Source organism: Rousettus aegyptiacus, unplaced genomic scaffold, assembly GCF_014176215.1.
Source record: "Rousettus aegyptiacus isolate mRouAeg1 unplaced genomic scaffold, mRouAeg1.p scaffold_m13_p_16, whole genome shotgun sequence".
Taxonomy (NCBI): Eukaryota; Metazoa; Chordata; class Mammalia; order Chiroptera; family Pteropodidae; genus Rousettus; species Rousettus aegyptiacus.
This window is the reverse complement of record NW_023416291.1, coordinates 44,437,049-44,461,702: the sequence shown is the minus strand read 5'-3', so window position 1 is coordinate 44,461,702 and position 24,654 is coordinate 44,437,049. Positions and strand designations below refer to the sequence as shown.

The following is a 24,654-nucleotide window of genomic DNA, read 5'->3' as shown; positions in this document are numbered from 1 at the left end:
ATCCTCTGTGGATCGGGGTTGATTATCTGTTATTTTTCTTGGTTTTCAGTCCCTTCATTTTCCCTCCCTGTGTTATCAGCTATTATTAATGATTATTAGACATTATAGAAACAATTCGATGTCTAGGATGATGTTATCTTCCTTCAAAGGATTTATATTTGCTTCTGGCAAGTAAGCGGTGAAGCTAGCAGCCAGGGTTCACCTATAATCTACATTCAGGGATTGCAACGATTTAGTACTGATCTACCTACAGTTCCTTCCTCCTCGTTTGTAGCCCTTTTAGATTTACAGTCCAAAATGTAGGGAGTGTACTCGGGACCACCACTGATTTGGAGTGCCATGGCCTTCCGGTTTTGATCCCTAAAGACGTTCAAACAGCTGCAAACCTTTTCGACCTTTTAGCTGCCTCTTCCAGAATTAGTATATGTCCCTAGGGCTTCCGTCTTTTTGAATCAAGGCTTCCTCATTCTTTTGCTTTATTAACTCTTCATTTAAACTCCCCTCCTCCTATGTAAACACACACATACACACTCTATATAAACACATATATACATACATAAATGCATGTATGTATATGTATGCATATACCTATACTTACATATGCATATACATGCATACACACATAAGTGTGTATATATACATGCCAATGTATAATATAGATATATTCCTTTCTAAAAATTGTGTGCCAAACAGTGTTCACAATATTGTTAATAGAAATAATGTAGGGCCAGGAATGATGTTTTTTATAGAGAGAAGAATTCAGTTGTTTCTCCCAGGTTTCTGGAGTATTCGTACTATGAGAATCTTGGGGACACTAGCACTCTGGGTCATCACATATGATTTTAAGAATTGAAATAATTCAAAGATGAGCTGTAGTTTGCTCTAAAAGTTTATATACCTCTCAATTACTTTTATTCCTAGGGTGTAGCCCTTTGGGGCCCCCCAAACCAAAATGATGGAGGTTTTCCAGTGCCATCTACCTTTAGTGGGTCCTACTAGACTCTAACCGCGGTCCACCTAGAAAACTTTAAGGTTGTCAAAAGCACTCTTCAGAAAATACTTCTTGAATGGGAAAGCAGGAACCCCCAAAAATCTGTTCCCTTATAAAAGTGACAGGTATACTACGAAAATGGTCATACAACTTTCATAGAACTGTTGATACTAACCAGAGGCTTGTAACAATCTGAAGAGCAGTTATCCAATAAAAATGACTGAACCTCAGTAAGAACGATGTGCTTTGTGGTGTTTTAACTGGTTCTATGCACATCCCTTTTTCTCTGCAGTAGCTGTTTACACCTGCAGCTGCAATACCATGAGAAAATGGGAAAATAATCTAGCAGTCCCTGGAGAGGGCAAAACAAGTTCAAGGCATTTAAAGAAATCTTTGTCCAGTCATTAGATGATCACTAAGCTAACTCAGGAGAGATGCTAGTGGCTACAAACAGTTCATATCACAAAGATCACAGAATCAGGCCAGGAAAGTCATCGAAAGAGCAAAAAGTAACAACAACAATCCTTGAGAGTAAAGATATAATTTTCAGAGTTGCCGCATTATATTAAAAATGTCCAGTTTAAAAAAAATTTTTTGAGACATGCCGAGGAATAAAGTATGACCCATATGCATGAAAAAAGTAGTCAACAGAAACTGTCCCAGATGTTAGTTTTACTAGACAAGTACTTTATTTTAAATACGGTTCATAGAACTAAAGGAAATCACATATAAAGACCATATGGAAAATACGAGAAGTGTCTCATCAAATAAAGGCTATCAACAAAGAGATAGAAACAAAATACAACCAAATAGAAACTGTGAAGTTGCAAAGTATAATAACTGAAATTTAAAAATTCACTAGAGAGGATTAACAACAGGCTTGACTAGGAGGAAATGACAGCAAACTAGGAGATCGGTCTGTCAAGATTATCCATTGTGAGAAAAAAGAAAGAAAAAAGAAAGAAGAAAAATTAATGCAGCTTCTGAACCCTGTGAGAAAACAAGCGTACCAACACATAAATAATTAGCTTCATTACAAGAGAACGGAAAGGAGAAATATCAGTATCTGAAGAGATAGTGGATTATTTCCAAGTTTGAAGAAAAAACTAAACATTCAAGAAGCCAAAGAAATGCCAAGTAGGATAAATTCAAATTTGATCTGCAACATTAGCTCTTCCCTGGGTATCCCGCCTGCTGGCCAATCCTTTAAATATTTTACTTGCCAGCCTCCATAAATGTGAGCCAGTTCCTTAAAATAATCTCTTTCTACACACACACACACACACACACACACGCCTCCCCCCGCCCCATTGGTTCTGTTTCTCTGGAGAAACCTAATACTGAAGAATTAGCACAAAGAAAGAGAAAATAAAATTATATAGGAACAAAGTTTTTTTATGCTATTGAAATTTGATATTAATCTGAATGAGGTTTTGTAAGTTAAAATGCAGAAAAAGCATCTGATAAAATCCAACACACTTTCAACATAAAAACGCTAAAAACTAGGAACAGAAAGAAACTTACTTAACATGATAAAGGGTATTTATGGAAAATCTACAGTTAACATCATACTCAATGATAAAAGACTTCAAACGACCTCCTTAAGATCAGGAAAAAAACAAAGATGCTTGTTCTTACCACCGTTATTCAACAATGTACTGGAAATTCCAGCCAGAGCAACTAAACAAGAAAAACAAATAAAAGGCATCTAAATAGGAAAGGTAGTATAACTATCTATTCGCGGATGACATGATTCTATTTATAGAAAACCACAAAAAATGTTTTTAAAAACCGAAAGCTAATAAATTCAGAAATGTTGCAGGGTTAAAGATTAATACAGAAAAAAACAGTTGTATTTTGATATAACAGCAATGAATACAAAAATGAAATTATGAAAACTTTTCATTTACAATAGCATCATAAAGAATAAAATACTTGGGAACAAATTTAACCAAGGAGGTAAAAATACTTTACCTGGAAACTATGAAACTACAATTGCTCAAAGAAATTAAAGAAGACTTAAATAAATGGAAAAACATCCTGTGTCTATAAATTACAAGACTGAATATTAATAGGATGGAAATAGTTGCAAAGAAATCTGTAAATTCAGTACAATCTCTATCAAAATTCTAGTGGCGTTTTTTTTTTTAAGATATTAAATTGCCTATCTTCAAATTCACATGGAATTCTAAATAGGAATTCCCTGAATAGCTAAACAATAATGGAAAAAAAAAAACCTAGAAGACCCATATTTTCCAATTTCAAAACTAACTAAAAAGAAACAGTAATCTAAACAGTATTGTACTGACATAAGGATGGACATGTGGACCAATGGAACTGGATTTAGAGTTCAGAAATAAGCCCGAGTGTCTATAGCTAACTGATTTTTAACAAGGGTGCCAGTACCACTCTAGGGAGAGAGAATACCGTCTCTTCAAATGGTGCTAGGGCAAATGGATAACCACATGCAAAGGAATGAAGTTGGATCCTACCTCACTATGTATACAAAATGTAACTCAAAATGGATCGATGACCTAGATGCAAGAGCTAAAGCTATAAAACTGTTAGAAAAAAACGTAGGGGTAAATCTGCATGACCTCAGATTTGGCAACAGAGTCTTAGACTTGAAACCCAAAGCACAAGGAACAACAACAGAAGACAAATTAGACTTTATAAAAATTTAAAACTTTGTGTATCAAATAACATCAAGAAAGTGAAGACATCCTACAGAATAAGGGAAAATATTTGCAAATCACATATCAGACAGGGTTCTGTATCCAGAATATGTAAAAAAAAAAAAAAAAAAATCTCTTATGACTCAACAATGAAAAGAGAAATAGCTCAATTTAAAAATGGGAAAATGATCTGAAAGGACTTCTCCAAAGAGGATATACAAATGGACAATAAATACCATTGGTCCATGCAAATTAAACCACAATGAGATACCACTTCGCAATGACTATAATTAAAAAATGAAAAATAAAAAGTGTTGGCAAGGATGTGGAGAAACTAGAAACCTCTTACACTGTTGTTGGGAATGTAACATGGCATGGCTGCTGTGAAAAACAGTTAAATGGTTCCTGAAAAAGTTAAACATAGAATTGGACATGGCCCATCAACTTCACTCCCAGGTACATACCCCAAAGAACTAAAAATAGGTTCTCAAACACATATACAGGTATGTTCATAGCAGCATTATTCACAATAGTCAAAAGGTGGGAACAGTCCAAATGTCCATCAATGATGAATGGATAAGCAAATTGTGGAATAAACATACAATGGAATATTATTCATCTATAAAAAAGAACAAATTATAGATATATGTTACAACTTGGATGAACCTTAAAAACATGCTCAATGAAAGAAGCCAGACAGAAGAGGTCACATATTTCATGATTACTTCTGTATATCCCAAATCGGTAAATCCATACAGACAGAAAGCAGAGCAGATGTTACTAGCAGTAGGGGAAGGGTGTACGGGGAATAATTACCTCCTTCCGGGGTCAGAAAGTGGTTGAAATCAGCAAGTGGATACCCTGGTGTGCTTGCCCGAGGTGGCCCCCGGGTCCCTGAAATAAATGGACACTGGAGGCTGCCGCTAAGAGGAAATGGGCTGAAGCTAAACATACTTCTCTTGCCTCCTGTGAAGTGCAAAGTGCCAACAAGAACTGTTCTTTGTGTTGAATGCAGATGGCTTTGGGGCAGACCCCCCGAGAGGAGCACCCTACACAGGACCAGCACACTGTCTCGACCCAGGCAGCTCCAGGAGGCTGCAAGTGGTTCCTGACAGAAACGAACTTACTCTGGCCTGGGCTTTGCATAGCTGCTGGTAAATGCCAATACTCGAAAATACTAAAAAAGGACTAAAACAGAAGACACTTCACCAATCTGGCCCCCCGAGTCACATTTCTTCAGACCAAGGAACACACTTTCATTCTCAGAGTAACATTTTGACAGAGAATTAGAATAGGGAATCGAAACATTTCTTGTCTAAAATGGAGGGAATAAAGGTGAGAAGGTCTAGCTTACACATTTTCATGAGTGTGTACTCACAGTCAACATGAGTGAGGCCAAGGGAATGTCCCACTACACAGAGTCCTCCTCTTCTCTCGGGCATCCAGAAAACACTGGTGTAACAATACTTTGTTTTCCCCCACATGACCGTAACACTTTTTTCTACCTGATGTAGTGGTTCTCGAACCAGGGCTGCAACTGCAGGTGCCAGAAGCTAGGCGTGTGTTCATTTGCTAGGGCTGCTGTAAAAAAGGACCACTAGCTGGGTGGCTTAAACAACAGGAATGTGCTGGTTCACGGGGCTAGAAGCTAGAAGTCTGAAATCGAGGCACTGGCGAGGCTCCTTCTGTGAGGAAGGAACCATGACTCTCTCCTAGCTTCTCGTCACCTCGAGTGTTCCTGTGCTTGGAGATGGTGATCTCCTGTGTCTTCACATTGTCTTTCCTCTTGTGTGTTTGTCTCTGTGCCCAAATCTCTTTTCATAAGGACACCATCATATTGGATTAGGGCCCACTCTAAAGATCTCATCTTAATTTGATCAGTGCAAAGACCCTATTTCCAAATAAGATTACATTCATCAGTAGGATTTCAACATCTTTTCTTTTTCTGGCTGGGAGGGTGGGGGACATGATTCAACCCATAATAATCTCTAACTAAGAGACTATAACTATGTATTTTAAACCTGTATGTTAGAGTCCCTAAGGACCTATTGGGGTGGATTGTGCTTTGACCCTCTGGCAAAATTGAGGTTCCCTAACATAATATATGTTAGGCAAATTCATAATGATACTACTCAACAAACAGAATGAGGTGCAAGTGATACTGCATGCTTTTCCAGGCTAAGATATAAAAGGTGGCATGCCTTGCATCTGGCTCTTCTCAGTCTCTTGGAACGCTCATGCTTTGAACCCAGCCGTCATGCTGTGAGGAAGCCCAAATTAACTCACGTGGGAAGACTATATGAAGAGGCCCACGTGAAGAGGAACTGCAGCTCGCTGTGCCCTGTCCAGCTGCCTGACGGTGAACACCATAAATGCTCACTGCACGTCGCTGTTTTAGAGTAATCAGTTAGACAGCCATCAATAACCAAACAGTGCTCAAGTACTTTACAACCCAGAGGAAGGAAGCCATAAGGAGACAAGTGACTAATATAAGGCAGGACGTGCTACACTACACGTAATACAAATAAAGAGCCGTGGGAGAGAAACATAAAGCTATAAGCCTAGATAAAGGCTGGAACAGTGGGGGGAAATGGGAAAGGCTTCACGAAAGCAATTTTTGAACATGGGCCTAAAAGACAGAACTTTGAAGGAAGACAATTGCAGCAATAACAACAAGCAAAAGGAAGGTGAGGTAGTACCCAGTGGCAAAGTGACATATCACAGGGACCTCCTTAGAGACAAAAACTCAACTTCTTTTCTACATAATCTCTAATGCTGAGACAGTTCAAACTATTTAAGGGAAACCTTAGGAAATAGTTACTTTAAAAAGAAACAGAGTAGAGTAATAGAGACTTAACTTTAATCATTTGAAATTATTAAATTTCTTGCTGGTTAATTGCTATGCAAAGGGCTAACTAACTCTGACCCTAAGAAATGAAAGTCACTTATCAGTGCTTCCTTTGATGTACTGGCCAAGACAAAACAAGTATTTTGTTTGTTCTTTGTTCTAGACCCAATATCAGCCTAATAACAGCAATTCTCCATGGTTAGCATTCCTTTAAGCTCTAGAGGTAATTTATAGGGAGGCATCTGTCTTAAATCCAAATGAAAAAAGGCAGTGCCTAATGATAGCCATAAAGCTGAGTAAATTCATAAACTACTTTAACTGCTGAAAATTACCCCCAGCTTCCCTGATAAGGGCACAAAGCCTATGTCTACAAGCATCGGGCTGACAACCTGGGAAATAATCATTACTTACCAAGCCCAAATCAAAGCGCCTGGCTCTTTAAGCTGCTCCACACAAGCAGCAGCCTGTGAGCAGCCCCTCCGAGCCGCCTGCTCAGCAACGACTGACCCCACAGTCTGTTCAGGAGACTCACCGTGGATGTGGGAGCCCTCCCCGGAATTCAGACTTCTCGAAGTGCTCAGATAGGCAGTCCTTCCAAACCCTGAACTTTGCGATTTCTGTTCTCACCTCGTAAAATTTTTTCAAGGAGCCCACCAGGCACAGCTTCAGGCTGTCCACGATCTCCTGATGAGGCATCTGGAACACCACTCTTGAATACCACTTTGTGAGAGTGCTGCGGCAGAGAGAGAGGAACACACAGGCACACACACGGAAGGGCCCCGGTGTGAGCATCAGCACACACAGGCCTCGCGATGCACCAGCCCGACGAGAGGTTGCAAATGTATTTACGTTACATGTAAAAACACATGGTGATGTGAGGAAAAGATATACATGAACCATAGAGAACGTAAAAATACAGGCATAATGGTAAATACTTGCTACAAAACTGCTTCCGATTGAAAAGAATGAACAATCTAGATATCTACCAACAGAAGACTAGTTAAATATATAGGGCTGTGGCATACGATAAACTCCATGCGGCAGTTAGAAAGAATTGGCTGTGGTTTCCTTGTATTGATATGGGAAAATGTGCAAAATATACAGTTGAAGTACAGAAATCAAGCTGAGGCACAGTGCACATCGTACTGCGCCGTTTGTGAAGACGTGTATACAGCACCTACATGTGTTAACACGTGCACAAAAGAGAATCTAAAATATATACATCAGGCCTTAGGCCGTGGTTAATAGAAGACGGACTGTAAGAAATTTTCGCTTTCTATATTTCTTCGGATATTTGAATAAACATGCCGTATTTTTACAATCAGAACAAAAAAACCCTCGTTTCTGGGAGAAAAATCATCACCTACAAGACACAGCCCCCATTGTAAAGGAGAGTACACTGCAGCTGGGAAAAAACCTTTCGCGCGTGACCGGTTTGGTCGATAGATCCTGGTCGATAGATCATAAGAACATGGAGCAGGAAGGAGTTGAATATACGTTTGTGTATTAGGTAAAAGTAAATATATTTTTACTATCATATGAAATACTCAAAAAATATCCGCTGTATTTATAAGAAGATTCGGCATCCAAAGGAAGTCACCAAATAAAGTGGCACTAGGAGTAACACTTACAGGTTGATGCTTGCCACGAAGCCGACCACGGAGCGCATGCCTCTGCTGGGGTCATGATAAACGTCCATCCCGATGACCATTAACTGTTTCTGTGTTAGGAAACAAAACAAAACAAAAAAACAAATAAAAAAAAAATCCCTGAGTGATCCATCATACTGAAAACTGAATTTCACATAACTTTCATGTGTCAGAAAACATTAGTCTTAATTTTATTTGAAAAACAGGCAATGAACCATTTAGACTATGAAACACAGAGAGTAGGGCTATTAAGGAAAATGAGGAAAATAGCTTCGCAGGGTTCTCTGGAGAGCTGAATTAAAACACATCTCGGCATCACTCACCAGAGGAATGTCCACTCCCCAGAGCTCGCCACCCAATTTACAGTTGATCTGAAGTAGAATCTTCTGGGCCACACTCCGAAGCCTGGTGGGCTGACCAATGGTTCGGACATTGATGACCTATCACAAAGGGACCAAAAGGCATGGGGCAGGAGGATACTATCAACCTCTCGGACAATGTAAACAACTCAAAGTAAATACTATATTTGTTTAAGAAACTCCAGGTAGCATTTAATACCCTTTGTATTAAGTTTCAGTTCTAGGGTTTCTAGGAAGGTGCGTGGACATGCACACACACACACCACAAACCAAATAAAAAACAAAAACTTCCTAAACATCTCATGCAGAGTAAATTTGTTTAACCTCCACAGAAAAACATCTTTCCCCTTTCAGAGCGGAGCCAATACTCTCAGAACCCAGTCATGTGAAACCACCTGGAGACTCATCCTCTGAAGCAGCAGAAGTACTAATTTGGGAACATGAATGCAGCATTTATGAAGAGCATCTGCTATTCTCCTGGTTATTCTAATAAGGGGAAGGTTTTGCCAGGAGAGTCTACACATGCTGGCTTCTAACAGTTACTTTAGTCTTTCCCTCTTTCCCAAGACTCAAGGGAGGCCAGAGTGTCTGTCTGTGCATCCGGCCTGGCTCCCACTCACCTGTGAGGGCACTGGAGCCTGTACACAGCATAGCTTTTTAATGGCCCCATAGAGATCATCACGTGTCCCCATGATGATGCAAACGACCATCTGTATCTTCCCCTTGAGGAGATAAAGTGTACACAAGTCAGGCTTTGGAACTCTCGGGGGACCCTGACAAGGCTCCAGTCAGGGACAGTTCGAGAGTCTGCGAAACCACAGGAATTTTAAGGTAGAGAGGGGACTGAAGCAAAGGGGGCGGACATTCTAACATAGAAAAAAATCCTGGACCATAAGTGTTGGGCCTAGGGCTTCTCTACATAGATACGTACCATGTTACCATAGATCACTGAGAGCTGATAACCTGATTGATTGATTTATTAGCAAGCTTGCGATGCCTGGAAAAGGACCAGGCTTGAAAATATGCAACGGTTATTTACTTACTGCTTGCTGCTTTCAATGTCTGTTTACCACTCTCTTCAGTAAACTAAGCATCTTATTGCATCCATACCACAAAACGTTAACCGAGGACACATGGAACGCAACACCACAAGAAAGGCTTTAGGGCTGAATGCACGCGGACATGAAGCTACTGCCAAATCCATACGCAGCGCTCTGACACTCTGGCTAGGAGACAGAACGATCCTGCCAGCAGCACACCTCGAGTCGGCACCCTCTTCGCTGCTTTAGAGATCCGATACAAAAAACAGAGGGCCTTTCAAAGTCTGAATAAAGAAAAGTAGCGCTCAAGTGAGATAAAGCTGCCAACTTTTCTTTATACCAGAAACAACTATAAATGCTAAATCAATAGTATGCTATTTCAAATCAAGATTAGTGTTAGATTAAGACTTCTCAGAGGACATTGCACCGATATCATCAAAGAACTTCCAAAGTCACGTAGAACACAGGCTGCACACTGGGAGTCTATGGGCTGGATCTAGCAAACAGATGTGGTTTTTCAGTCCCTACAATGATTTACAAGTTTTTTTTAATTAACCGTTAAATGCAGGGAGGTACACACAGAAGCAAATCCAGATTCTTGGCTTCTATAGAAAACAAATTTAAAATCAATAGGACAATGCTGAGCTTTTTTTTGCCATCATGGAGTTTACTCTCTTTAGTTTACCACGGTCCCGTCCTGGCCTACTCACACACGTGTATTACTCATCTGGCTCCCAAGGAATCTGAGTTTGTGACCCATAACTAAGAGAATAATAAAACAGAACGCTGTAAAGATTACAGAGAGATAGAGCAAAACCAATACGCGTTAAGTCTGATAAACGTGAATGAAACTCGTGTTGACGCTGCGTGAAAACAGCATTACATCTCATGAAGAGAGCATGAGGAGCTATGAATGGGGGAGTTGATTCACTAAACCGGGTTGTTCTTTTGAAAGCAGAGCAGACTTCATCAATTACCAGTCCTGGGGGGCAGGCCATGGCAGAATATGGTAGGCATGGGAAGGAGGAAATTACAAAAGAGAGAAAGAACATGAGTGTGCCGCTACAGAGGGATGCACCCAGAGTAGTAGATCAAACGGAGAAAACTGTGATGCCAAGATAATATAATTCTAGTATTGATCTCACAAGAACTAATCTTCAATTCAAGGATTACTTCCCAAAACTTTCCTCTGCTTTTGTTTCCTCTTTAATCCTGTTTTCTGTACAAAGAGGTAAAAACCATAGGCCTGAACTACTCAGTTGTTGAGCACTACGACCTGCTCAGCTCCAGTGGTCCTGATCGGCCAACAGCACCAAGCTGATAGGCCATCTGCCAGCCAGGTTCATCACTAAAACAATCTGAATCTCAAACTAGACCAGACTGCTACAGTTCAGTACTGAATTGTGCAGGATGGCACCTGGCCCAAGAAATTGCTTTCTGAGTACGACATGTTCTATATAGATAACGAACTAAAGTTAACTCAGCTATTCTCTCAGCCAATTACGTGACAAATAGAACACTAGAGTGAGAATGCCTACACAGAATGAGAGAAGCAAAATTAACCAAAGGGCATAAAGAGTATTTTCGTAGTTCAGTACTTCATGCACAGATGAATAAGACACGGGGTTTCTGAACATTAACAGCAGAATGCTAACCATGGTCATTTAAAGTAAAATATTCCAGTATTTTAGAACAGGCATCCTATAAATCTACTTAAATTAGTACCTCAACTCCAAGCATGGATTGAATGGTTCTGACATAGGTCTCTATTCGATCATCCTTTAGTTCGACCCAGGCTGGTGGGCTCAGGCGCATTCCAATGGGGCCAGCTACCTTCTCTAACATGTTAACCAGTTCTCGGGCTTGGTCCATTGCTCTCTTTGGGTAAAACAGTGCCCAGAAATGCATGGGGACCTAGAAATAACCATAAGCTAATTTTAGTATTTCCCACAACTTGAACACTCCAAACTCACACCCAGGAGATAGTAGTGTAGACGCAATGAGGATAGAAGATTTATGACCACACCTAACGACATGAGTGAAACTCGCCAACACGAGGTTGAAGAAATGAAGCCAGACATACAAGAATGTATACTGTATGATTTCAAGTCAGGACAGGAGCTATTCTTGGGTGCGTGGGGGTGAAAGGTAGGTAGTAACTAAGAGCACGGAGTGCTTCTGGGGCACAAGTTAAGTTCTGTTTCTTAATCCTTGATATTGATGACACAGGTCAATTTAACTTGTGAAAATTCATCAAGCTATACACTTAAAAGTGTACTTTTTCTTGAAATATATTCCAATAAAAAGTTTTAGAAACAGATGTGTGTACTCTATGTGTGGCCATAAAAACCAAGTTAACCAAAGACATTGAAAAATAATTATTTACCATTTTATTTTTTGCTGCCTGTGGTAGGGAACTTTTTAATTTGGCTTCTTTCATGAATAAAAACTCCTTCCAGAAACCCCGAGGGAAAAAGAGGTGGGAAAGAGGAAGGAAGGAAACAGGGAGGGTGGGAGGAAGCTGACACTACAGTAATTACCGCAGCAATTTGTTTTCTTTTCCTAAGTCCATGGTCAAGCAAAGGGCTTACTTCTAACAACTCATTACCTTGCTCTGTTTGAAGGACCCTATTTAGTATCAGGATGGAAATTCAGTGGGGACTTTCAAAAAGAAGATACTAAAAATCATCCCTGCTTCCTAATTTCCACACTTTTAGGAATACTGGTCCTCTCTTTACCACCTCAAAAATCACTTACGGTCAAAATGGAAAGGTCTCTGGTCACTTCCTTAATCCAGTTTAGTTCCGGGGATGTGATAAATGAAGTATTTCTTAAGTTAATTCTTTCCATTGGCAGAACCCGTCCTTCAATCTAAACAGAAAAGAAATTACCAATGACATAAGCCATTTGTAGACACTATTACTGATCTCTCTGGCCAGCTCCACTAATAAACTTGCCCCTGTCATAATTTTTGAAAATGGCAGAAAAATGAAACTGCTAGCAGTGAGAGTCCGTGTTAATAAAACCCTGGACATATACAGATAAAATTTTTATAGGCACTGCTCTTTAATTATTGAAGCTTCCAATATGGTCTCCCGAGAAAGGAATGAAAAAACATTGTCTCTTTTGAAGCGGTGAATGCATGTAAAACAATTATAATTTCAAGGTGAACAGGAATATAATCTTTAAACATATATTAAGAAAAAAATTGAAAGAAAAATAAAGTAAAATTTCTTAACAATGCTGAACACAAACTATTCTACCTTATACAAAGGAAAAGGTGGAAGGAAAAGGCATAGATATAAGGAAAGAACAAATTAAGGTTAAGAATAACACATTAGTTCGATCTAAATATCCCCAAATAGAAAGATGACTAGGTTGATGATATATCAAAACATGGTGGACTACTCTGCAATCATTAAAGTCATTTTCTAACTACATGTAGTATAATCCTGTGTTTGTTTAAAGTAAATAAATAAATAGCTATATATGCATCGTAAAAACTGTGTGAGTCCAAAATTAGTAGCGATTATCTCTGGAGAAGGGTAATTATGGAGAATACTTACTTTCTGTGACCTCTACTATTTTTGCTTTTTATTTTATTTTTTTAATTCTTTTTTGGAGTGAAAAGAAAAATTAATTCGAAAAAGGATAACACTCCACAGAGTGTGGTCTCCTCTCAGAGACGGAGTAAGAGACAGAGTAAAGGCACTGAGAGGGACTTATTTTTGCTTTAAAAAAAAAATACTTATTTTATCTATAATGAAAAAAAATTCAATGGTTTTCCTAATATTATAAAAATCTAATACAATGAATGACAATATCCACATTAGCAGGAGTGTAAGAAATCAGACTCACCTTATGCTTCTGAAAGTTAAAAACCGTCAAACCTTTTTAGAGGGCAACTGGCAATATGTTATAAAAGTACTAAAAACATAAATGTCCCCTGACCTAATAATTTTGCCTCCATAAATGTGACTATGAAAACAGACAATAACATGTGTAAAGATTTAGTTACAAGAATGTTCACTGAATCACTATTTGTAATAAGAAATAAATTCAAGTTGAAAGTAAAAGATTAAGAAATGCAACTAAAATGAAATATCTGGCAGCTATTAACATATTTAGAAACATGTTAAATAACATGCAAAAACTTTCTAAATATACGGAAGGAAAAAAGGAGACCATACGAACACATACTGCGTGTGAGCGTGCACATGCGCACCCACAGAAATAACACTGAAGGATATGCACAAAGATGTGAACGGTGGTTATTTAACAGAGCGAGATCACGCGTGAACTTTTTTCTTTTTTGACTTATGTTTTCTTTCTTGAAATAATATTTAACATAAAAACATGTTAAAGACAATATTAAATTAAAAAAAGAAGATGCAAAACCATATGTAGTACAATTACAATTTTATAAGAAAAAGATTCACTCTGAGAAAAAAGTTTAGGGGAAGGAACTCCATTGAAAATATTATCTTTTACATGTATCCAAAATAAGTCGCTGAGATATCATTGTATAATGAAATTACTGATATTTTTATTTCATTTTTTATACTTTCTAAAGTTTCCACAATATTGACTATTACTTTTATTAAAAAAAAAAAAAAGAAGAAGAAGAAAATGTAAGCAAGGAGTCAATTCAGTGCGCGAGAGAACTAAAGAAAAGACCATTGTTTTGATATAACCTCAAATGATGAAAACTAGTAATAGCTAATATTTATTGAGCACTTGCTATGTATCAGATATTACGCTAAAGATTTTACCAATCTTTAACTCAATCATTATCCTCATTTTACAGGTAAAGAAATTAAGAGATATCAAGCAATCTGCTCAAAGTAACCAAGATGCCAAATGGTAGAAGAGGTTCAAAGCCAAATGAGCTGACCCCAAAGGCTCAGGACTTCGCCGCCACCTCAGGCTGCCTCTGCGCTACAGATCACGCCACACAAACGCAACGCAGGACACCGCAACTGCAGGCGGAAGGGCCACAAGAAAATCAGACTGTACAACTGTGAGGCTCTTTATGCCTACAGAGAGAGTGACAGCAGTACAGTCAAAGAAACACAAGTTAATCATAGGGAATGAGAAAAACGGGAAAAAAAGAAAAAGACGTAAAACAATAAGAATAATTTGTGTTGGAAAACTGAAAATGAGATAAATTTCAAGTCAATATTCCTTTTGCAACCTGGAAAATGAGATCGGATCTCTGGGAAATACAGAGGAAAAGCTATTAGACATACTTGGCTAATTAAGTCAAGGAAGTTCAAGTATTATGATGAGGAGCAAAAAAATAAAAAGTGTTATAATAAAGCAAAAACTCCAAAATAAAGACAAGATAGGAGTCATCACACAGTGTCACGAGCTCTGGAATCGGTTGATGCTGTTTCCTGCCCCACCACGTCCCCGCAGTTACCTTATGGACATCCTTCTGCAGACAGAGTCCCCAACGTGTTAGTTCATTGCTGGCGGTCTCATTCTTTGAAATCCTCTGTAGCAAGGATTCCAGAGCATTATGGTGCTGTTTGGGGCTCAGGTTGATCTGCTGTGTCAAATCCTAAATATAATTAAAATGGGAGATAATAAGTTATAAGTGTTACATTCTCCGACACGAGGTTAAATAAACCCCAACATGTCTAAAAAGTTTCCTTAAGAATCTTACTGAAATCTGTAGAAATTTTCAAGTATCTCCGAGGACTTTAATAAGTATCTCTCAGGAATGTGAATAGGTATAAGGTTAAAATGTTAATCCTAAAAGTAATAATTTTAAATGTTATTGTTTCTTTCTCCCTCTTGACTTCTAAATTGTATCTCTTTCTTAAAGCCATGTTTTGAATTTTAAAAATATTACTAAGAGATTAAGAGATTCTATGCAACAGGAGAAAAGTGGGCTGGAGTATACCTATCTCATATCTGGGAAAACCAGTGGGGGATGCCCTGTGCCAGGCACATAGCCGAGCATAACAAGATGGAACATCACATCCAGTCTTACACTTCATCTCATACTATAGCAGCCATTTAATGTCACAATAAGACATTTTTTTTGTCCAGATATTAGCCCATAATAGTTGCTTTCTAAATATTTATTGTTGAATGCGTATCCGACATGTGTATATGAAGATTCTGAATCACATAAGTGAGTTCTTTATTCTTCTGGGACTAACAAATTATTCAGCTGTTGTTCCTTGAGAGGCAGTCATTAGGGACAGTAAGTCTGTGGAGCTATAAGGGTAGCTCTGTGATCATAAAGTCATCGGGAAACCGGGAGTTGTATGGAAAGACCTTTTAAAAGGTATCAGAAGGTAAACATGAATGGAATCTCTTACATGAATTCTGAGCATCCCTTCAGGCTGTTCGTGATGTGACTGAAAAGAACATGTGACCTCTGAGACACACATGGTTCAGAGACGAGAGCGACAAGGGCTGGGAAAGTGAGGCGGCAGAGCGGCCCCCACGTGGAGAGGCCCGGGAGTCACAGAGCAGGGGGGTGAAGCACACAGGCTCCGGACTCGTCTGTGGCACACACCTCTGCTTCTTGGCCATCTCCTCCTGGAACAGAGCCTACCTCCTGGGACACCCCGAGCCCTGCAGGATCAACTTCTATACCTTTACCTCATCCTCTGACTTGTTACTTTTTGCTAACTTATCTCCTCCATTCCTTTGAACAAATTAAACACTTAGAAATGTTTTTAAAAATTCAGTGCTCTCAGTCACCCATCTAACTGAGAAGGATGAAGACAGAATTGTTCCCTTTTATCCAATAACCTAGTCACTCTGCTGTTTTAACAACCTGCAAAAGGGAGCTCTGATCAGCGTTTTCAGTGTGCGAAAAGAAACACGGATCATGTTTTACGAAGAAAGTTGGAACTTGAAAGAACAGACCTGCCCAGGTAAAGGTGCAAGCCAGGCCCGAGTTTGCTCAATCTGCTACTGAAAAGGTCTCCCACTCAGAGCAGGCATTTCTCACCTTCATGGCTCTGAAGTCTTTCTTCATCTTCTCAGGGATCCCAGTCATGAAGGAAAGCTCAGGCAGCAGCAGAATTTCACCTTTCAGCAGCTTTAAAGAGAAAAACCAGGCGGTAAGAAAGGATCCCGTTCCCGTGACCTGTACAGGACATGCGGTGCCCAGGGCTGGCCCTGCAGGGCTGCCACTGACACACTAAAGAACATGAAACCACAGAGAAGAGGGCAGCGAGACACTCCAGGCATAGTACCCCTTTCTCCCCTTATAACTCCTTATAACTGTCAAAAGGAGAGAAACTAGAGAAACAAAAAGCTTCTGTCACTCTTGGGCCTCCAGATAAGCTAAGACAATATATTCTATCAAGTTGTTGCCTCCACCTCTTCTTAGCCTGTTAATCTTCAGGTTTTACACTTAAGACAGAGGAGTCAGGTGTCAAGGTGCTTTCCCTCAGCCTCGAGCCCTCTTAAAATGTCTAAAATTTCCCTTACAGTGTTTTATTCTTTAGCAGCAAACTATGTGATTCCTTCACCTAACTCACTCATATGGATATTTAGCTCCTTATTATGGGGACTTCAAAAGCAAATCCTACAAAGTTAGGAGGCGCCCCTAGCTAGATGAGGCAGACAAAACCCTGCACGGCTTTCCCCGCCGCCCCGTCATCATTGCCCCTCAGCTCCCAGAGCCGAGACGAAGGTGAAGAGCGGCTAACGGACACCCCCACTCACCATGCCTTGTTTGTTCTGTCTCTCACTGGGCCTGTGGATCAGTAGTGGCTGGTCCTCTTCCTTAATTGTGATCCCATAGTTTTTGCTATGGCAGGGCAGAAGCAGAAAAAAAAATCAGAAGCTGCATCACTTCTCTTATAGCAACATAGTCTGAGTCTCTTAACCAGGACTGAAATACAAAGTTGCATAATCTTTTTGTCAAGGGTCCATCAGAAACTCATCACAGCATATTTATAACCAGACAAGCTGGTTCAAATCATCTTGTAATTAAATAGAGGAGAACTAGGCTAACAGTCAGAAAAGAATTTGTAAACTGCATCAGGATAAAAGGCTTAGGCAACTGGACAGGCAAATAATAGTCAAATGAATGACTTGCATTTTATCTCTCAAACCAGACCTCTAACGAAACCAGCAAAAGAAGTACAATTCAAAGCTCTGAGATTCATTTATGAAGTAATTTCCAAAAGTAGTGAAAGAAACAAACTTGAAAAGGTGACATATTCAGAGCTACTTTAATCTAAGGTGCATTATCAATCCGATTATTTTTACTGTCCCATAGTACACCACTATGGAACTCAATACCTTGATAGAGGACTATAGACTACTATCTGCCCCCACTCACAGACCCAAGCCCAGTCTCTTCTACCTGTAGTACTCCAAAAATGTGATCTCCTTTCCATCAGACATCGTGAAGCTATCTTTTGGAGTCTTATTCCAATCCACATCATCAATACGATAGGTACGATTGTTGTATCGGGTTATGACAATATTGCCGACCAGAAGCTTGGTGCACTCATCCTGGAAGTTTTCTTTGTTCTGCTGATACATGGCATGCCTTTGGAAAGAGAAAAAAGACTTTTGGATCACATTTGTACACACAAAGCAATATGAAAGGGATGGGGGATGCAAGTAAATATTTTACGGGTATAATCACAGCTATATAGTAACAAAAGGCTCCAGTGTCTCTTTGAAGAGAGGATTCTCATCTCTTTTCTTTTGGTATTACCAAATAAATAAATAAATAAATAATCAACAGGAAATAGTAAAAGGATAAAAATCGAACTGAAAACAGCAACTAGAAATTAATAAAATTCACTGTATTCATTAAAATATTTTAGACACCAAAATAATTACTATTTTTTTTTTGTCATCATTAGGACATAGTCTACAGAGGAATAATAAAACATTCTTTGAACTATATGTATCCTTTGTAGCTGAAGGAAGAAACTACAGTACCTATCAGAAGACAGCCCTGGTGAAGATGCTAAAGATGCAGAGATGAAAAGGCTCATCATATACAAATGTTTCTCTGTGGTAACCTAACAGTGCAGTGAACAAGGCAACACAGCAAACCTGCAGAAATACGCCCAGGGAGTCAAGAAAAGTTTACAGAGGCAGCTGATCCCCGAAGGAGCACCCTGCCAGGAAGAAAACACCACGGCAGGGCGAGTGACGGCGGAGGCGGCAGCATGCAGGGGGCGAACTAGGACCTGCCACTGGGCAGGTGAAAGGGGAGCAGAGGACGGGAAGGGCAGGCTTTGTTTTATAAGAAACTGCCACAAAAGTCCCTGAGGTGGTGGAACCATTGTATATTCCCACCCATGGCATATGAGGAACAATTTCTCTACATCCTTACCAGCATTAGGTATTTTCACTGTATTTTTAGTTATTCTAATAGGTGTACACTGATATCTCATTGTAGTATAATTTGCATTTTGCTAACGGCTAATGATGTCGAACATCTTTTCATGTCCTATTTACCTTCCATATCATCTCTCTGGTGAAATGTCTGTTCGTATGTGCCCAATTTCTTATTGGATTGTTATTTAATCATTACTATGGTTCTGCTTAAACAGTGTTACACATTCATTGTAAAATAAAACACAATTACAAAACACAGAAATTGAACATAGTTTGTAATCCCTTCCTGATAGAGACCCACTTTCCCTCAGCTTTCCTTAAATTTGTGAATACTAATAATTTAAAAATATGTATGTGTAATCATACCACATACACTGTTTTACAACTTCATTTTTAACTTGATATCATTTGGATAGTCTTCCGGGGGTGATATAAACATATAAGGTTTGTAAACAAAGGACTACTTTCGAACAAGTCATGTGAGATTCCAAAGAACTAAAATTAGCCAGCTTTGGTTCTGAGTTATGAAGAGACTCTGGTACAGGAAGAACTTACAGGTATACCGGTGTGACAATGATCGTAAGGAATTAAAAACGTTGGTGCAATAATGACTTATTAGTTATGTTTTAAAATCAAAGTCAATTTAGGATATATACACTAAAATATCTGTGAAATAAATAAGGCGTCTGGGATTTGCTTCAAAATAATGCAGTTTGGCTGGGGAAAATGGTAGGAGACTACATGGAACAAAGTTGTTCATGAATTGATAATTGTTGAATCTATAAATGGAGATGAGAAGATTTATTATACTATTCTCTCTACTTTTGTAAATGTTTTAAATTTTTCATAAACTCTTAAAAGTCAAAAATATATAATAATAACTAAATTATAAATACACTCCGGCAGGAGAGGGAAAAATACAAAAATTCGACACTGTTTTCTAATCCTAAAAAAGAAAAAGTTAGTATATATAAAACAGAAAATAATTATAACTCTGTAATTCTTATTTTCGATGATGTTCAAAAGATTACTGAATCTATGAAAGGAAAGTAATTTGAGAGCAGTAGAAATTGCTTTAAAAAAATAAAGCGTGACTGCCAACTTTTAGAAGTCTTAGCAAAGATGATGGAGGCAGCAAATCTCAGCTTGGAAATCAAATTTATAAATTAAAAAATTTAAGAAATTGTTTTAATAATTGGTTTAAGAAATTGTTTTAATACTCCGAGGAAATGAGAAAGAGATGAGTATGATAAAATAAAGGACACCTAGATGTAGAAGACAAGTCTAAGAGATATATATATAAAATTTGCAGAAGGGAAACAATCAAAGAAATAAAAGAAAATAACTAAACTGAAGAGTTGGATCCAATTGAAAGAGCTCAAAAAACAGTAGCCAATGTAATGAAAAAAGATCTAAATCTGAAAGTTCTGAAAAAATGTGCATTTCAAATATAAAAAAAAGTTGGTAAGGGGTTTCTTTTTGGGGTCATCAAAATGTTCTGGAATTAGTGGCCTTATTTAGCTGTCACCATTTGTTATATACAATGATTTGTGTATATACTAAAAAACAGTGAATTATGCACTTAAAAAACTCTGAACTATACACTTCCCACATACTCTCTCTGAGACCAGCGGTCTCTTCTAGTAAGCAGTATGTCAACTTCTTCTTTACATCAGACAGAATAGATGTCTCATCTTTTGACAGTTCTGGAGGTCTCACCAAGATAAGTGTGTAAACTCTTCTTAGGCAACATTCCAGGGAGTCTCAGGCAACAGCTGCTCTTGCTGGGCCCTTTGTGCTTAACTCGATTTGTTCTTCAGATCTGCTGTCAAGGGAGTCACTCCCAGCATCTACTGGAGGTCTCTTTCGTTAGGCTCTGGTATAATATTGACGTCTTCCGTTTAGAAATATATTATTGGATATAAAATCAAACCCGGGTTTCAGGCTTTTGGTTTTGAGAGTATACCATTTGAAAATATTTTTGCCATTAACTTGATTATTGGCCATTTGCTTCCATTGCTTTTGCTATTATTTGTCTATATGCCCAAAGTCTTCTTTCATGTGTTTTGTTTTGTCCTGGATTTTCTTGTCTCTATTATACATACAAGAGAGTGTCCTATAGAAAATAGATGAAGGTGTAAGTCTCAAAACCAAGCCAACCCACTCCTGAGGGATCACAGGTGGAGGTCCATTAGACCAATGACCAATCTGTAAAAAAGCGATTAGTTGAATGTCATGAAGGCACTCCTTGTCTTGTTAATTTGTGAAAGAAGCCCACTCTGTTTATTTAGTCCAAATTCCAGGGTCAGTGATAGTTGGGTCGCTGATCTCATGACCCCTTCCTATCTGTGGCTGGAACCTGAGATATGGTTCACAAACACACATCCTTAGACGACCTTAATGCTCCTTTCTTGTCTGTCACAGGTTTGCCTATGTCAAATTCTCAACCTCTCCCTGGAAGAATTTTTGCTTCTGATATAAAGGCATACTATAATCTTAACTCTTGTACTTTCTTCAGTAAAAGGCAAAAAAAAAAAAAAAAAGTAAATTAAAATGTTCAACTCACACATGAAACATTGTCCAGTATAGATCATACTCTAGGTCATAAAACAAACCTCAGTAAATATAAAAGCATAGAAATACAAAATAAGTCCCCTGACCACAATAGAACGAAATTAGAAACCGGTAACAGAAAAAAACAGGGAAATGCAAGTATGTGTAAATTGAACAACATACTCCCCTAAGTAATCAATGAATCGACCAAAAAATCATAAGGGAAATTACGAAATATTTTGAGTTACGTTAAAATGAAGATACAACATACCAAAACTTATAGGACACACCTAAAGCAATACTTAGAGGGAAATTTATAGCTGTAAATTTCTACATTAAAAATAAAGAATATCTCAAATAAATAACTCTTCACCTTAATACACTGGAAAATGAGGAACTAAACCTAAAAACAAACAGAAGGAAGGAAATAATAAATATAGGCATGAAATTAATGAAACAGAGAATAGAAAAACAATAGAGAAAATCAAAAAAACCAAACATTGACTTTTTGAAAAGGTCAACAATACTGAGAAACCTTAAACTAGACAGCCCATGGGAAAAAAATGAGACTCGGATTACTGAAAGAAAGAATGAAAGAGGGGACAGCCTGCCTTTTGTAATTCCTTTTAAAAGGATGATAAGGGAACACTGTGAACAGTAGTGTGCCAACCTAAATGAAATGGACAAATTCCTAGAAGGACATAAACTACTGAAACTGACCCAAGAAGAAATAGAAAATCTGAATAAACCTCTTAACAAGTATAGGGCTAGAATTAGTGTTTTTAAAACTGCACACAATGAAAAACCCGAGCATCCAAAGAAAAATGAATACCAATTTTTCACAAACTTTTCCAAAAAATAGGAGAGGGAGGTAATACTTCCAACTCTTCCTATAAGGCCAGCATTATCCAGACATCAAAATCTGATAAAGGCATCGCAAGAAAAGTACAGACCGATATCTCTTCTGAACATAGACACAAAAATCCTCAACAAAATACAAGCAAACCAAATCCCGCAACATGTAAAAAAGAATTATGCACCATGAGCACATGGGCTTTATTCCAGGAATGCAAGGTTAATTTAACATCCAAAGATCAATTTAAAATCAGACAGAACTTTTTTTTTTTTTAAAAAAAGGGATCATTTCAAAAGACACAGAAAAAGCAATCGATAAAACACGATATTCTTTCATGACTAAAAGACTCAAGAAACTAGGAACAAGATGGAACTTTCCCAACCTGATAAAGAGCATCTACAAAAAATCCACAGCTAACATCAAACTCAATGGTGAAGAACTGGATACTTTCCCCATGAAATGAGGAACAGGACAAGGATATCTACTCTGCCCCTATTTAACATTCTGCTAGAGGTCCTAGCAGGGCCATTCGCAAGAAAGACATAAAAGGCATTCAGGTTGGAAAGGAAGTAAAAGTATCTCTATGTGCAGATGACAAGATCTTCTACAAAGAAAATCCCAAGAAATCCATGAAAAAAACTATTACAATTAATAAATGAGATCGCAGGCACTTCAGTATACAAGATCAATACACAAAATTTAATTGTATTTCTATACACTTGCAATGAACAATCTGAAAATCAAGTATAAAAAAAATTTCATTTACCAAAGCACCAGAAAAAAAATAGAATACTTAGGAATAAATGTAAAACTCGTACTCTGAAATCTACAAAACACCGTTGGAAGAAATTAAAGATCTAAACAAATAGAAAAATTCTTGTGTTCATAGACCATCTTAATATTATTAAGATGGCAATGCTCTTCAAATTAATCTACAGATTCAATACACTTCTATCAGAATCCCTCCTCACAGAAATTGACAAGCTGATTCTAAAATTCATGTGGAGTTGCAAAGGATCCAGAATAACCAAAACAATCTTGAAATAGAAAACAAGGTTGGAAGATTCATATTTTCTAATTTCGAAACTTACTACTTACCAACGATAAGACGACAGTGTGGCACTGGCTTAAGGATAGTTATATCGATTAACAGAAGAGACCTGAGAGTCCAGAAATAAACCCAGGTATCTTTGATCAACTGATTCTCAACAACAGTGCCAAGACCATTCAATGGCGGAAAGAACAGTCTTTTTAATAAATGTTGCTGAGATAACAGGACAAAGATGTCTACATGCAAAAGAAAGAAGATGGACCCGTCCCTCATGCTACTCACAAAAATTAATTTGAAATGGATCAAAGACCTAAACGTAGGAGCTAAAACTATAAAATTCTTAGAAGAAAACATAAGGGTAAATCTTTATGACCTCAGATTTTACAAAGGATCTTTACATAAGCAACAGAAGAAAAAATAGATAAAACAGATCTCATTAAAAATGAAAAACTTTGTGCTTCCAAGGACACTATACAGAAACTGAAGAAAACTCCCAGAATGGTAGAAAACTTCCAAATCATATATCTAATAAGTGACTTGTATCTTGAATGCATAAGAAGAATATTGCAACTCAATAATAAAGACAAATGACCCAATTTCGAAAGCAGGCAAAGGATCTAAATAGACATTTCTTCAAAGAAGACACAAATGGCCAATAAGCACATTAAAAAATTTATCCGCAGCATTAATCTTCAGGAAAATGCAATCGAAATCACACTATTCCTCACCCAGTTAGATGGCAACAATCATCAACACAGATGACAGCAAGTGATGGTGAGGATGCGGACAAATCAGAACCCTCACACACTGCTGGTGGGAATGTAAAATGGTACAGCCGCTTTGGAAAACAGTTTGACGGCTGCTCAAATGGTTACACATGAAGCTACAATACGATCCAGCAATTCCACTCATAGGTATCTACCCAAGAGAAATGAAACCTATGTCCACCAAAACACTTGTACGTCAATGTTTATAGCAGCATTACTTGTTAGCACAAAGGTGAAAACCACCCAAATGTCCATCAACTGATGAACAAAATAAGATATAACCATTCAGTGGAACCACTGATTTAGCCACTAAAAAGGAAGGAAGTACTGATAAGGATAAACAAGGATAAACCTTGAAAACATGACAAGTGAAAGGTTATTATACATATATTATACAGTTCCGTTTATATGAAATGTTCAGAATAAGGCAATCTACAGATATAGAAAGTATATTAATGATTGCCCAGGTGGGGGGAAGGATGAAAGAATTGAGAAGTGACGGCTAAGAGATGCGGTTTCTTTTTGAGGT

General features: G+C 38.1%; 1 protein-coding gene across 5 annotated transcripts in view; it reads right to left on the bottom strand.

Annotated features, from left to right (window-relative positions):
- PIWIL2 (piwi like RNA-mediated gene silencing 2) overlaps positions 1 to 24,654 on the bottom strand; it is a 56,227-nt gene that overhangs the window by 19,120 nt on the left and 12,453 nt on the right. For all 5 annotated transcript variants that reach the window (XM_016141593.2, XM_016141595.2, XM_016141597.2 and 2 more), the window contains 10 exons: positions 17,904 to 18,092; positions 17,258 to 17,342; positions 16,536 to 16,625; positions 14,985 to 15,125; positions 12,320 to 12,433; positions 11,288 to 11,476; positions 9,143 to 9,244; positions 8,487 to 8,603; positions 8,146 to 8,234; positions 7,142 to 7,247 (listed from right to left, as the gene is read on the bottom strand). In XM_016141593.2, coding sequence (XP_015997079.2) covers positions 7,142 to 7,247; positions 8,146 to 8,234; positions 8,487 to 8,603; positions 9,143 to 9,244; positions 11,288 to 11,476; positions 12,320 to 12,433; positions 14,985 to 15,125; positions 16,536 to 16,625; positions 17,258 to 17,342; positions 17,904 to 18,092 — 1,222 coding nt within the window. The remainder of the gene's footprint in view (positions 1 to 7,141; positions 7,248 to 8,145; positions 8,235 to 8,486; positions 8,604 to 9,142; positions 9,245 to 11,287; positions 11,477 to 12,319; positions 12,434 to 14,984; positions 15,126 to 16,535; positions 16,626 to 17,257; positions 17,343 to 17,903; positions 18,093 to 24,654) is intronic.